Source organism: Furipterus horrens, unplaced genomic scaffold (genome assembly GCF_987537825.1).
Source record: "Furipterus horrens unplaced genomic scaffold, mFurHor1.1.pri manual_scaffold_7, whole genome shotgun sequence".
Taxonomy (NCBI): Eukaryota; Metazoa; Chordata; class Mammalia; order Chiroptera; family Furipteridae; genus Furipterus; species Furipterus horrens.
In genome coordinates this window covers 5,270,824-5,285,607 of record NW_028327177.1, presented here as the reverse complement: position 1 = coordinate 5,285,607, position 14,784 = coordinate 5,270,824, and the positions used below count along the sequence as shown (strand labels likewise).

At 47.3% G+C, this 14,784-nt stretch overlaps 1 protein-coding gene across 1 annotated transcript in view; it reads right to left on the bottom strand.

Moving 5' to 3' along the window:
* Nucleotides 1-245: 245 nt before the first annotated feature.
* DNAAF11 (dynein axonemal assembly factor 11) overlaps nt 246-14,784 on the bottom strand; it is a 56,681-nt gene continuing 42,142 nt past the window's right edge. The window contains exons 11-12 of the mRNA XM_090282727.1: nt 7,408-7,489; nt 246-1,009 (exon numbers count right to left, since the gene is read on the bottom strand). Of these exons, the coding sequence (XP_090138853.1) occupies nt 832-1,009; nt 7,408-7,489 (260 nt within the window). The 3' untranslated portion in view covers nt 246-831. The remainder of the gene's footprint in view (nt 1,010-7,407; nt 7,490-14,784) is intronic.

Below are 14,784 nucleotides of genomic sequence, written 5' to 3'. Positions count from 1 at the left end.
CCTTTCTTGATCTTGAGTGAACCTTCCCTGTTCCTGGATTAAGGTTCAGGCAGATGCTATAGCCTTTAGGTGTAACTCCTCTAGAGCAGGAATATCCATCACCCAAGGGTAGATAAGGTGACACCCAGGACTCCATGCATCTTCTGAGGAGTGGATGGTGTCTTAGTCTGCGTAAGCTGCCATAACAAAACACTACAGACCAGGTGACTTAAACAGCCATTTGTTTCTCACAGTTCTGGCAGCTGGGAACTCTGAAATCGAGATGCTGGCTGACTGAGTTCCCAGTGATGTCCTTCTTCCTGGCACGCAGATGGCTGCCTTCTCAGGTCCTCGCATGGGTGTAGGGGGGCGGGGGCCAAGTGAGCTGTGGTCTCTTTTCCTCTTCTCCTAAGAACACTAATCCCATCATGGGGGCCCATGCTTGTGACCTCCTCTAACCTGATTACCTCCCAGAGTCCCCACCTCCAAATACCATCACATTTGGGGTTAGGGCTTCCACATACGAGTTGGGAGGTGCACAAACATTCAGTCCATAACAGCATGTATTTTGCTTATTTAAGGGATATTTGCATTATGCTAGTTCTAAGATTTACTGAGCATTTTCACTAGCCAACACTTTATCTAGACAACTAATGACTTATAGCATATTTAAGGAACACCTTTAAATTTTAAACTAGTTTAAGAATATTACTGTAGAGGGTAGGAGCTAAGACATTGGGGCAGTGATATTGATGAATAACTCTATGTTTACCCCATAAATGATATGTGTTATGTTCCCCACACTGAGCCAGATGGGTCCGTGGGTCACAGTCAATGAAGCCTGATGTGTCGTCAAATCAACGGAGGTACTTCAGGGTTATCTTCAAAGTCTGGGTCTTCCTCGCCGGGTGTAAGCTCAGATTCTGGTCGGACTCTTCTGGGTGCGTATTTTCCCCTTTGAACTATATTAGCCACATCGAGGAAAGAGTGCTTGCTAGGGTCCACTTCTAGTTTCTCAGTTCGCTTGCTGCTATAACGACAAAAAAGGCCAAAGGACATTGATAGATCACTTAAAATTAAACTTCAAACAGATACAATTCACTCATTCATTTATTCAGCGAACATTGGCAAGTGCTCTATCCCTGGAGCACAGAGGCAAAAAAATAAGAGATTGAGCCTGGCTTTAAGTAGCTTAGAGCCCTGTAGAAGCAAGGGTGTTACCTTGGAGTAATAATGTTAAAAAGCGGCCCCAGGCTTGCTGATGCCAGGCAGCTGGTGGACGGGTCAGCGGGTCAGAGGGCTGCTTCCCTAAGTCAGGCCCACAGCCAGGATCATGACGGAATCGCTCCAGGTGGGTCTTGCCCCTGAATGTGGCTGGTAAGGCTCATGGACCCTGCTGCGTCAGACAGCCCAGCCCCCGAGAAACTGCTCCTAGTGCCCGCACCCGGTCCTCTCAGCTACACTGAGACAGGAAAGGAGGCCACTGGCCAGTGAGTCCCATCATCATCATCACAGAAACTCTAGATGACGCAGGTCACTGGGCTGCTTTTCTGGCAATTTCGATTCCAAAGGCCCGGAGTCGGGCCCGGTAATTGGTATTTCTATAAAGGTCCCCCAGTGATTTTGCTGATCAGTTGCATTATTTTGGAATCACTGCACCACTCATTCAGCCAGTTTATTCAACAGATATATATTAAGTGCCTACTGTTTTCTAGACACTGGAAATCCAATGATCGGAGCACACAGATAAGTTTTCTAGTAATTTATCACACTGTCATGTCATTGTCCCATTATTGGTCTGTTCTTCTACTAGACTGACATTGTCGAAGCAGAAATTTCGTCTTTTTCAACTTGTAGCTCTGGTATATAGTTTTACTGAATAAATACTTGTTGAATAAAATTTAAAAATCATGACTGTCTAACCACTATGCTAGATACCTGAAACTAATACAAAATAATCTTGACTATAAACTGTAATTGAACAATAAATTTTTTTAAAGAAAAAAAATCATATATGAGAAACTGAAATTAAATAAGAAATGATCTATGATCTAAAGAAAAACAGAGTCTGTCTAATCCAGGAGCCTTTAGACCAATTTCCAGCTGGGAACACAATTTATTGAGAGAGTTGGGGTGGGGGGGTAGGTTGCTTTGTCTTCGGAAAGTGTGAATTTTCAATTGTTCTTAAACCCTTCCCCTCAATTCTGCAATCTGCTCAGCCCAAGAAGGCATTTGAGTTTTTGACTCCTCTCAGTATTTTGACTAATACACACAGACCTGCTATATAAAAATACAAAGTACACACAGAGTATAAAATAGCTTATTCTGAAGACCCACACTGTACCCTATAAACTATGCAGGAAGTTATAGTTTTCAAAGACCTACATTATAGTCATTATTAAATAGAGTTCTGCTTTTGAGTTACTATATTCTTATTTACAAGGCTATGATATCAGTGGGTTAAATAAGTAAATATCCAGATTCATCTGTTGTAATGATGTTGCCCTTGACTTTGAGGAAGAACAGCCTAGCTCACTGCCAGCCTGCCTCCTGGGCCACAACTTCTGGATCACAGCAGTGAAGAATGAGCTTGGCCAGGACAGTTACCTGCAGCTCACCCTCTTCAGAGGCTGGAGGGGTAACTGGCAAGCAGGACTTGAATTACTCATAAAGCTCTAGGTAACAAATAGCAAGCATCCCCCAGATGAAGAGGAGTGGGCTTTTCTCCCCGCCGCTTCCTGCCTCAGAGTCAGAGGGCTGAGGACAGAGGCCCACGGAGGTTGACCCGCCACCTGGCTGCCAGGACCAGCACTGCTAGAGTCTAGTAAGAATAACAAAGACAAAATGAACACGTTTATTACCAAAAAAGAGAGGGGAAAAAAGTATTCATAGGCGTAAAACACATCAAAGATTGAGGCCGTGTATCACAGAACATAAGAACTTTCTTCCAGTAATATGGTGGGCTGGCACATTTGGCCCAAAGACTCCCATTTCCAGCTGAACATTTTCTTGAGATCATTCAGAATCTGACAAGATAATAAGGAACTACCAGGGGTCAGAATTTAGCGAATGGAGGAACCCAAAGAGGGACATTGGTCCTGATGCCCCCTGTGCAGAGGGCACTTCCTGAGCCCCTGAAGCTGTGCCCTGGTCATGTTGACCATATGGAGTCTAGGGTCAGGGGTCAAGGTCCCAAGCACTCCGGTGGGCAGTCTGACAGATGCCCTCTCCCCAGCTGGGGTGAGCCGCAAAGGGCTTCTCTCTCATGTAAGAGTGACTCAGACATAAGCCCATGTGGCCCACCTCCCCAGGGGCTGGGAGGAGAGCGGCCCCAGCAGGACAGAGATAGCTGAGTGTCACCACAGCTAACGCTTCCGTGAGTTTATAGCAGCTGGTGGTTAAAGACCCTCAGCCCTGAATTTAGAGTAAAGTGGCCCCAAGCTGGCAGCACCCTTAGGGTCTGCCCAAAGCACATGTTTCCTGGGTGAGGACCTCCCAGGCCTCTGGAGAAGAACAAAGTCAGAGGAGGGATACTCTTCAATTTTTAAAAAATATTTTATTTATTTTATTTTTAGAGCGAGGGGAAGGGAGGGAGAAATAGGGAGAGAAACATCAATGTGTGGTTGCCTCTCACACGCCCCCAAATGGGGACCTGGCTCCAACTCAGGCACGTGTATTGACTGGGAATAAAACCTGTGACCCTTTGGTTCACAGGCCAGCACTCAATCCACTGAGCCACACCAGCCAGGGCAATACTCCTCATTTTAAAGACTCATTATAAAGCTACAGTAATCAAGACAGTGAGCAGCATTGGTAAACAAATAAAAATATAGGTAAATGGAACAGAATAGAGAGCCCATTTATAAACCTCCATAAATACAGTCAACTGATCTTTGACCAAGGAGCAAAGGTAATAAAATGGAGCAAAGATACTCTTCAACAAGTTGTCATGGAACTACTGGACATCCATGTGAAAAGAAAAAAAAAAAAGAATCTAGACACGGATCTTAACAACCTTCACAGAAATTAACACAAAATTGATTATTGACCTAAACAGAAAATGCAAAACTATAAAACCCCTAGAAGACAACATAGGATAAAACCGGAAAACCTAGAAAACCTTGGTAAGGTGATGACATTTTAGATACAACACCTAAGACCTGATCCATGAAGGAAATCATTGACACGCTGGACTTCACCAAAATGAAAAACTTCTGCTCTGTGAAAGGTAATTTCGGGAGAAAGCTAAGACAAGCCACAGATGGGGGGTAAATATTTGCAAAAGGCATCTGTAAATTGAAATATACAAAGAACTCATAAAACTCAGCAGTAAGAAAGCAACATGATTGAAAGTCAGGCCAAAGGCCTTCCCAGAAACCTCCCCAGGGCAGATGTGCAGTTGGCAGTAAACATATGAAGAGATGCTCCACACTACACGCCATCAGGGAAATGCAAATTAAAACAAGGAGTCCTCACGACACACCGATTAGAATGGCCAACACCCAGAACACTGAGTGCACCCAGTGCCGGCGAGGACCTGGTGTGGCAAGACCCTCCCTCACTGCGGTGATGCTGCGGCCGCTCTGGGAGACAGTCTGGCTGTTCCTTACAGAACCAAACGTGCGCTCGCCACACGACCCAGCAATCACACTCCCTGGTATTGACCCAAAGGAGGAGAAAACACGTCCACACAAAAACCCGCATGCAAGGTTCCTAGTGGCTTTATTTTTAATTGCCAAAAATCGAAAACAACCAATATATCCTGCAGTAAGTAAATGAATAAACAAACTATGGTGTATCCAGATAGCGGAATATTATTCACCGCTAAAAAATGCACCCTCCAATCATGGAAAGACGTGGAGGAACGTTAAATGCGTGTCGCTAAGTGAAATAAACCCACCTGAAAAGGCTACACCCTGTGTGATACCCAACGACATAACATTCTGGGGAAGGCGGAGCTGTGCAGACAGCAAAACCTTCAGTAGTTGCTGGGAGCGGGAGGGAGAGAAGGCAGAGGATGCTCATAGCAGTGAGGCTGCCCTGTATGGCAGTATGACGGCGGCACAAATCGTTCCACGTTTGTCCAGACCCGCAGAATGAACAACACAGAGTCTGAGCCTAATGTAAACTACGCACGGACTCTGGGTGCCAATCCTATGTCAGTGTAGGTCCACCCATGGTAACACATGCACTCCTGAGACGGGAGACATGTTGGTGATGGGGCCACCTATGCGTGGCAGGGGGGCACTGGGCATATCAAAACGCTCTGTGCTTCCCACTCAACCGAAGGCTGCTCCTGAGAAGTATATTAAAACAACAAAGAAATGGGATGAAGGGGGGAAGGAGGCAAGCTGAAGAATGGACGAAGAGCTATAATCCTGGTTTCTCCGCTCACTTAGCACCTTTGTGACCTTGGGCGAATTATTCAGCCTCTTTGCCCCTCAGTACATCAGGAACACCGGGATTAGCCTGTAGTTATTTTGAATGCCAACGATAAGACACCACATAGCATCACACAGCACAGGGTAGGCACGCGACATGCAACATGCCCGTGTGGGAGGAAGCGGGGTGCCTTCCTTCGTTGTACAGAATCACAGGACCACGAGGGTTCGCTGAATCCCTTGCCATCCCCCCAAAGCGCAATCCCATCCAGTCTGAATGAACCAAACCCAGCTCCATCTGCTGTTCCATTTCCACCGGCTCTGCCTCCACAGCACGCGGAAAGGGCCATTCTGGCTGGGAGAGGCTCTGTCGTCCTGGGGCGTCAGCAGCCCTGTGTTCCCTCAAACCTCCTGCCCTCGGTCCCGTGCGAGGCCGAGGTGATGTGGATCGTGAGGTCGGCCATGATTCAGGAGCACCACAAACAACCTTCACACAGAAATCCAGGGGGGGCAAAGCAGGTTTACAGGTATGAGTGCACGAAGCAGAGCTTTTTCTTGTATTATTCGTTCTTTATTATTGTATTATTTCCCGGATGTACAACTGTAAACCAACCTTTGCCCCACCTCGTTTTACGTATGATCGGGAGGCGATCATTTCTTATTAATAAAGATGAAACAGAAATGCTCTTCTAAAATAACACAGGAGGTGCCCCTGGGAAGGACGGTGCAAAGACATCACTAGTCACCGGCTGTAACCCCAGCGATGACAGTCATCCTGGGGTCTGAACACCGGCTCCAGACTGCTTGCAAGACTGGGCCTCCCATGTGCAATCCCTCCCAGATTAGATTCAGATCTTTACATGCGCTGATGCTGCCGGGGGTTAATTATGACCGGGACTATTCATGGTAGTCACAACACCCTTGAATCTCTGTAAATTACACATGTATCTGAAATGGAAATCACTAAGCTGGGAAATACTAGTGGACTTCCAAGGTTAAAAACAGCTCCCCACTTTTCAACAGGAATTCAATTCCATACCTGTTCAAACAAACCCTGCATTTGAAAATCTCTGCAAAATTCCAACAAACGCCTAACTGCTTGTATTATGCAAGACATAACTATAGCTCCCGTTCAGGTATTTTTATAATGGTAATTCTAGCGTGTACATTTGTGTCACTAAGATAGTTTGCGTTGGTTCGAAATAGATTTTGCCATCTGGACAGTAAGCGTCTGGAAGTCATGACAAGTAGAAGGAAAGTTGAAGAAACTGGGATGTTCATTGTACGGAAAAATTGAGAAATAACGAGAGCTTTGTTCAAAATACTTTACGGAATATCACTGCTGTTGGGGGTGGGCTTTGTGCCGAGGGTCCCCAGGGGGCAGAGCTGGAACCTTCAGTTAGGAATCAGGGAGCCTTCCTCCCACCAGGAAGTACGTGGAATGGGGTGAATCTTCTCTCGAGAGGGTGGAGGTGCTGGTGGGAAAGAAGCTTAAGCAGAGGCTGGAGGATGACCTCTGATTAGGAGACCGGCGGGAGGAGCCATGATGGGGGGCATCCTGGACCCTTGCAGCCGTGAGAGATTTGGAAGCTACCGAGTGACTTGTGGGACATAAAAGGCACACAGTGCAGCGGTGTCATGAGCAGGGCTCAGCAGTTGTCCCAACGTGCCATGGCCTTGAACATTCTAAACGTCTCTCTCCCTCACTTTCCCACCTGTAAGTGGAGGCTGCACACGGTGCGCACATGGCACACACTGGGCAGTGCACACCCAGAGTGCCTGGCGCAGAGCACGGGCCCCGGGAGTGGTGGCAGTCCCTGGCGCTGACATCACCGCCCTTATTGACATCACAGGGAACTGGGACCTCTCTGCGCACAGGTTTGTTTGTAGGGGTCAAGGGCCTTGCAGATCAGGAGTCTAGGTTTGGGGAGTTAACATTCATGGTATGAATCACTTTAAAACGTTAAATAACTGTATCTTCTTGGGAGGTGCACCTGGCCAAAATGACTTTGAACAGGACACTATAACAAAGCCCAGGGGGTGGTACCTTTTGTCTGTGGGCTGTCTGCCGCTGTCCGAGGTACTGTTCACAGACTTGGATAGTCGCGGGCCACCTGCGACGACTTCTCCTGCCTATGACGAAAATACAGCACATGCTCAGTGTACATTACTCCCTGCTATGTCTTTTAAAACATTACCTATGTGTATATATATTTAAGATGCTAAAGTATTTTACTTTTCACTACACAGTCCGTGACAGAGTCTGACTTGAAGCCTCTGTGTGGCATGAAAGGTTATATCATAAATTAGATCTGTTCACAATAGTCTTGCAAAGCCACCAGCCATACTTCACCTGCCAAAGGGCAAGCAGGAGAATGTGGTGCATTCGTTCCCTTAGTAATGAACTTTCTGAGAGCCAGCAACATGCCAGGCACTTCTGGAGAGCTGGCCCTACAGACGTGCCTGGCACCCCGCCTTCGAGCTGCTCCCTGTGAACGTGCCGCAGCCGGGCGCCCCCTGAGCAGGCAGCTCAAGTCCCTGTCTTCCCGGCTCACCAGACTCTGGCCCCTTCCTCTATAAAATGAAGGAATTAGATGTGGTCTTGAAGGTCCCTGCTGGGTCCTAAAAATTCTGTCATTTCACTACTTCTTGTAAGCTAAGTAACCTCAGTGCTAAGCGTGTGGGGTATTAATACATAAATCTGATTGACTCAATTCAACAGACATCCAGGAGAGAGTCTTCAGACGCAGCACCTGCCCTCAGGAAGCTCAGAGAGGGGAGGGTGCGGGGAGAGAAGAGAACATGAGAGTCCTGGTCAGACCCCGAGAACAGGCTGTGCACGTGCTGCCTGCACTAGCCGGGCATGTTACATATGTTACGTACGAATCCCCCACTTCCCAGTGCTCGGATGAGACGGGGTTTCTTATAGGCAGAGAAAAAAATGGGAAACTCCTCGCCTTGTGTTGCCTTGGTCCCCCGACCAAGGTGGAGGCCTCTGCCCTTCCTTTTCAAGGGAGAGAGAGGTCCGAAGTGGGTGTCCCCTCCTCTCTCCAGCTATATCAGCACCATCTCTTTGGCAGGGAAAAGGTTTCATTCACTGGCCACATCTCACTGGCGGTGGGCAGGGTCACTCCTCTGACAGTGGAGGGACACCTGCCACCCTTCTCTGTTCTGCCTGAGACTTGCCCAGCGGTGGTCATATCCATGCAGCTGCTGAAGGAGGAAGACGAGGCTTGGACTCCGAAGGCCCAGCCACCAGCCCCGCTCCCATCTGTGGGCCCAGGCAGGCCCCCGTCTGTGTTTGGGAAGGACTTTAGGAGCCCCCATTTAGTCTCAATTCTACAGCAGATTCTCCCATCCAGTCTTTCCCAGGCCTTGGCACTGGAGCGCTGGCCTCATTCGAATGAGTATTTCCCACTTGACTAGCAATTCTTGGCTCCCTGGGGCAGAAGCCCTGAAAGCCTGGCCCATGTTTAGCACACGTATGGAAAGGGCTTTTATGGCAACCACCCCGTGATGACAATCTTCCCGTGAAATGGTACAAGAACCAGTTTGTTGGTTTTTAGCTGGTGCAGTTGTATGTTTTTCTACCATATTTTATAAAAATTCAGTCTGCGTGTGTCTGTGTGCTTTACTTCCGCTCGCTTACACAGAAGAACAGGGGTGAGTTTGCCTCTCCCTTCCCAGGGACCTCACAGGAGGGCCTGGATGCAACGCAGGAAAGAGATCTGCCCGGACACCGACCTCCTCCTCCGTCTGTGTGTTGCGCAGCAGACTGGGAACGTACCTTTAAACACTGCCAGCGCTTTGCGCAATGGACAGACTTCTGCTGAGACTCCAGAAGGAAAAACAACTATGAATACTGCAGGCGCTAGAGACGTTAAACTTGAAGTCTGGAAGAGGTCATCCGGGAATGTTTTCCAAGAGGCACAGCCTGCATACCAAAAACTTGCGGATGCCTGCGGTGGCAGAATCAGCAGCCAAGGCCACCAGCGCCGCGTCTGCTGCGTCACTGAAGGCGGGACTCCCGGAGCGCCTCACTCCACCGCACAGGTCTGCGCTATCACCAGGTGCAGTTTATTTGGGGGAGACTAATTCTAAAATGTTTCACCTGTTCTGTTCTAAAATATAGCTCATGCCACGATTGGATTGCTTTCCATGAACCTCTTCCTGGCCAACACGGTTAAATTTGGGACGTTCCTGTGGCAAGGGATGAATGTTTACGAGCTGAGACTGGTTGTCTTCCTTTTCTCTAACTGAACCGGGGAGAGGAATACATATCTCTTCCCCACCCCACCCCGGCCTATCCTTAAGGTGACGGAAATACATTTCCGTTGCTAGTGATCCCAGTTCTGGTTCATTCAGCCACATTAATGTCAAATAGGAAGGAGAAGACAGTTGGGGTGAAGGGGATAAAACAGGGATGCCTCCCGGTGGAGGGCAGCAGAGAGAGGTCGCTGGGGAGGTGAGATGCGGCCCCTTCCCCCTGCAGCCTCTGGGAGGCAGCAGGGCCGGGGAGACGGGCTGCCTGGCACGTGGGCAGCGCTGCCCCACAGAACTCTCTGCACTGATGGCAATGCCTGTACCGTGTCCAGCAGGGCGACTGAGGACCGAGCGTGTGAACTGGGGTCACTGCAGCTGAGACACTGACGTTGCAATTTTAAGTAATTTCAACTTGTACCTGCCGCACCAGGGCGTTGGGAACATGCCCAGGCTGAGCCCCAGCCCCTCGGGGAAGAAGCGAGAAGCACGTTCATCTGTACCAGCTGCCTCTAAGATAGCAGGGTCCTTCCCCACGTGGCCTCTTCAGGTCTGGGACTCACTGCTCCTCCCTCCCCAGGCCTGGGACCTGGGAGTCTGTGTAAGTGTGAGAGCCCTGAGCCCACATGCTCCAGCCTCTCTGCTCCCTTAGCCCGGCTGGGGACAACCCCAAAGGGCCGTGCCTGCCCAGAGCTCCCGGAGGCGAGGGCTGAGGTCTGGAGGGTGACCTGTGACGGTCTGCTTCTGGCTCGCTCCCGCTCTCCCACGGGCCCTGATCCCGAGGCCGCCACCTAACAGACGCCTCACATGCCTGTCTGCACCTCGGGATCTGCTTCCCAGGGAGGCGCCTTAGCACGTTTCTTTTTCTGTTTTAATATTTTAATTACATTAATGAGGCCAATATTAGTGAAAATTCATTAAAATATCTTCCAGGAAAAAAGCTCTTGGAGTCCCAAGCACACGTTTTGTGTCGTTTCGTGCCGCAAACGCACTAACAAGAGCAGGCGCCAATGCACAATTAGAGTCTTAGAGCACCCATTTCTAACACTGTTACTTGTCACATTGTAAGTTCAGACGAAGACTCTCTGTGTTTATGGGAACGCAAGTAGAATCACAAATTTGGAACTCCTCCTCACAGAGAATTTGCTGTGCACCAGAATCTAAATATGTCTCTTATTTTTAAAACATAGTTTCAGCTAGCTCAGTTAGTTTCAAAGGTCCTTTTAAGCTTAAAAGTTAGAAGGGATTAAGAAAGCAGCAATACGGAAAATGTTAGCACCAACGTTCATAAAAACAGCAGGTAAAACTCTTCTGATAAGAGGTCTCATTTTCCCAAGCAGAGGACCCGAGGTTCAGAGCTCCATGGCCCCGGAATCCTGACCTTGGCCTTCCTCCTGCACCTGCAGTCATAGGGCAGCTCCTTTTCTAGGAGGGCATGCTCCTTATCATCAAGCATCTTATTCATTGGTGCTGAGCATGTGTAGGAGTGACTAATGGAATAGCTGTAAGGGCCAAAATACGTTTAGTAAATTAGATACCGTGGGATGAATGGTCTCCTGAACCCACAGAGAGAAATGCAAGCAACTACTTGAAAATCCGACTGTGGGCGAGACACAAAGGTACACAGTAATGTTTTAATGATGCCAAATGTTCCTTCAACTCCTCCGGAGTCATAAGGTGGACTGGAGTGGACGTGGAGGTGGTGATCGGGTCCATCCTCCCGCGGAAGGCGCATGTCCCTTCCAGGGCTTTCTAGACAGGTGCCTTTCCGGCCTTGGCCTTCACAGTACCCTGGGACGGAGACCCATGACCTCCCGAGGCCGCACACTGCACAGAGACAATCTCTAATTACTTTAACAAAATGCGTGTGGTTGCTTTTCCAACTGTAAAAGTTACTAACACAGGAAACCCAGGCTATGTGAGCTGCGTAAGAAGACAGTGCAAGGGAGAGAGACGTAACTTTCAGTCCTTGCATTTAGGCTGTACCATAGAAATGATCAATATCTGATGACTATTTTTTGACCCACAAAGCCGTGATTTCAACTTAAGGGGTTATTTATGATGTTAAATAAGAATGGGCAAGCATCACTCCATTTCAGATGAAGACTCACTAGCATACATTAAAAGAGGGACTGGACAAAGAAAATGGAGGATGATTGAAAGTATTGGCTGACAAAGAAAATATAAAACAATCAACCTCTTAAAACTTTCTCCTGCAAATGTATCCTGGCTTCTTAAACAACAATATTCATGAAAATCAGATGTAAATTTCTTTCTCTTTGTGTTATAGTTGCAACTATTACTTGCATTAATTAATTCTACTCAGAGAAATATTTACTGAGCACCTATTCTGTGCCAAGCATAGGAATAAGTGGTAGATATGGAATGATAGATTTAAAAAATCATCCCTGACTATCTCGCCTGGGATAGAGTCTCATGAGCAATTAAAATACACTGACAAAGTGCAATCGATAGATAAATGCATAGACTATTAGGGAAGCCCAAGGGTGCTACGCGGAGCAGGGATCAGAGAAGCTCACTGCAGGGCGCAAGGTTTGATATGAGTTTTAAAGAACAGGTGGAAATTTGTCAGAAGATAGAAGTTGTATGGGGGATGGAGAACATCCAGGGAGAGAAAAAAGCTTGAACAAGGATGGGAAGGCAGATAACCACATACAGTAGCACAAAGTATTAGGCCAATAATAGCTGGAAATAAGCCTGAAGAACTAGGCAGAGGTCAGATCTTGGGAGGCTTCATTTTAAGGGACTTGGACTTTGCACAGGAGGGATGGGACCCTTTGCAGTGTTTTCTCCCCCTCAGTGATATAGCTATTCATCTCAGTGGAAAGAGCTATGTTCTAAATGCACTTTTTTTTTTCATCAGCTGACGTGTGTGATGTTAACAAAAATACCGCATCCATTGCAGTAATGACTTTTTGAAAAAAGTCTCTTTCCTCACTAGAGCAAAATATACTTTCCTTTCTTTTTAGACTATTATAGTCAAGTTTTTATCCCACCCCAACTCCACTCTGAAAAAATATATATAATCCTGTTGAAAAACTGCCTAAATGTGTGTAAAGGCCATGCAATTGCTTGTGAGAACACTCACAGCTTGACTAGATAATGCTGTTCTTTTGGGATTCAGCTGAGATGACAAATATGTACCCCTTTTTCTAGCTTCCCGCTGTCTCCCGTGAGATAGGCTTTGGACTCTGCCTTCAAGAACACCTAGTACTTATCCATCCTCTTAAAGGGGGTCATTTGCGTGAAGTACAATCCGTTATCCACAATTCCCCCAGGGAAGAACATGAAGGCGAACAAGAAAGTTAAATGGATATTGTCCTTAAAAAGAATTTAATATTAGTGACTGGCTCTGATACCCTTCAGTCCAGGCCTGTGTGGTACTTAAGAGGGTATGCGTGGCATTCTAAGTCACAGCACAGGTAGCGAGCCTGTTGGCCATCACACCCACTTCTTGCCTGATTTTGCTCCGATCTCCCTAGCACGGGAAGGTGGAAGCCTGCAGACCTAGTCACCCAGTTGCCCGTGTCATCTAGCTCCACACCAACAAGGACTTTGTGTGGAAACTGACAAGCTGATTCTTAAATTTATATTAAAAATGCAAAGGACCCAGAACAGCCAAAATGACCACGTAGAAGAATGAAGCTGTAGAAGTTATACTCTTCAAGCTTCATTATAAAGTCGGAGTAATCAACACAATGTGGCATAGGCATAATGATAAACAGATAGATCGATGGAACAAAATACAAAGGCTGTAAAGAGACCGTTATAATGGCAATTGATTTTTGACAAAGGTGAGAAAGCAATTTGATGGGGAAAGCAAATTTTTTGGTGCCAGAACTGCATATTCATATGGGAAAAGAATCAACCTTGACAATTGCTTCCTATCTTTCTTTTATTGTTGTTCACTTTATATCTTATATTAAAAATTTTTTTTAATGGAACACAGACCAAAAGGTAAAAGGTAACATGATAGAGCTTCTGGAATAAAATATAGGAGAATATGTCTGAAGCTAAAGATTTCATGAACAGGAAATAAAAAGCAACAACCCAAGCAGGAATAAAACAATTCACAGCAGAATTAATCAAAGCTAAAAACTTTGTCTTGTTATCCAATAAAAAGTAATACCCAAGTGACTAGCTGGGAGAAGAGTCCAAAAACGTAAGTCACGATAAGGTATAAATAAGCAGCTTTGGGGTTTGCTCTCCAGCTAATATTTATTTGGTACTTACTAGAAGACGGTGCTACTCCAGATGTTGAATGAATCAAGGCGTCTACTGTCATGAACCTTACCCTTAGCCAGGGAAAGGCACCCCATACCAAAGTGGACAACCAAGGACATTACTTCTTGTGACAAAGAAGGCAGCAACGATGGGCCGGGTCACGTGGCTGGGAAAGATGGCTGGGGGCATGTGCCTGGCCACGTTAGCTGTGATAACAGGAAAAGGGCCCATGGAAGGTCACGTGGAGTGAAGACCTGCACCCCACAAAGGAGACACAAAAGGAAAGAAAAGGGGGCAGAGTACCCTTAGCAGAGAAAAAAAAATAGCAAGGACAAAGTCTTGTGGGGGAAATGGGGCTACTGTGAAGAGAGAAGACAGCCGGGTCTGGAATATGTACAACGAGAGGAAGACGGTGGAAGAAGATGCCCGAAGCACAGACCAGAGCTCGCCCCTGCAGAGCCTGCGGGGCCAAACCCAGGACATCTGAATATCGTCCCAAGTGCTAAAGACAGCCATCGGCAGGTTTTAAGCAGAAGACTAATGAGCTGATTTATGTTTCCAAAAGGCCACTGTGGCTTCTGTAGAGACAAAGCCACAAGGCGCTGAGGATAAAGCAGGGCGCTCCGTGACAGGGCTGTGTGAGGTCCTGGCGGGAGCGGACGCGGGGTCTGCCGGGTCCGAGGTGGGGAGGCGGCCGTAAGTGACTGACATGGGATACAGTCAGGTGATGGAGTCGACATGCGGTCCGTGAGGGGAAGAGGCAAGTTCCTCTGGCCGTTTTAAGGGAGTCGTGCCTATTACGCACTCAACTGGCTTCCCAGTGGGCATTTAAAGCGTCCTCGATCCTAAAGCCTGTGCAGCTTGCTAAATTTACATTTTCTGTTCTCTCAATAATATATATTTTTAAATTTTTGCTGGG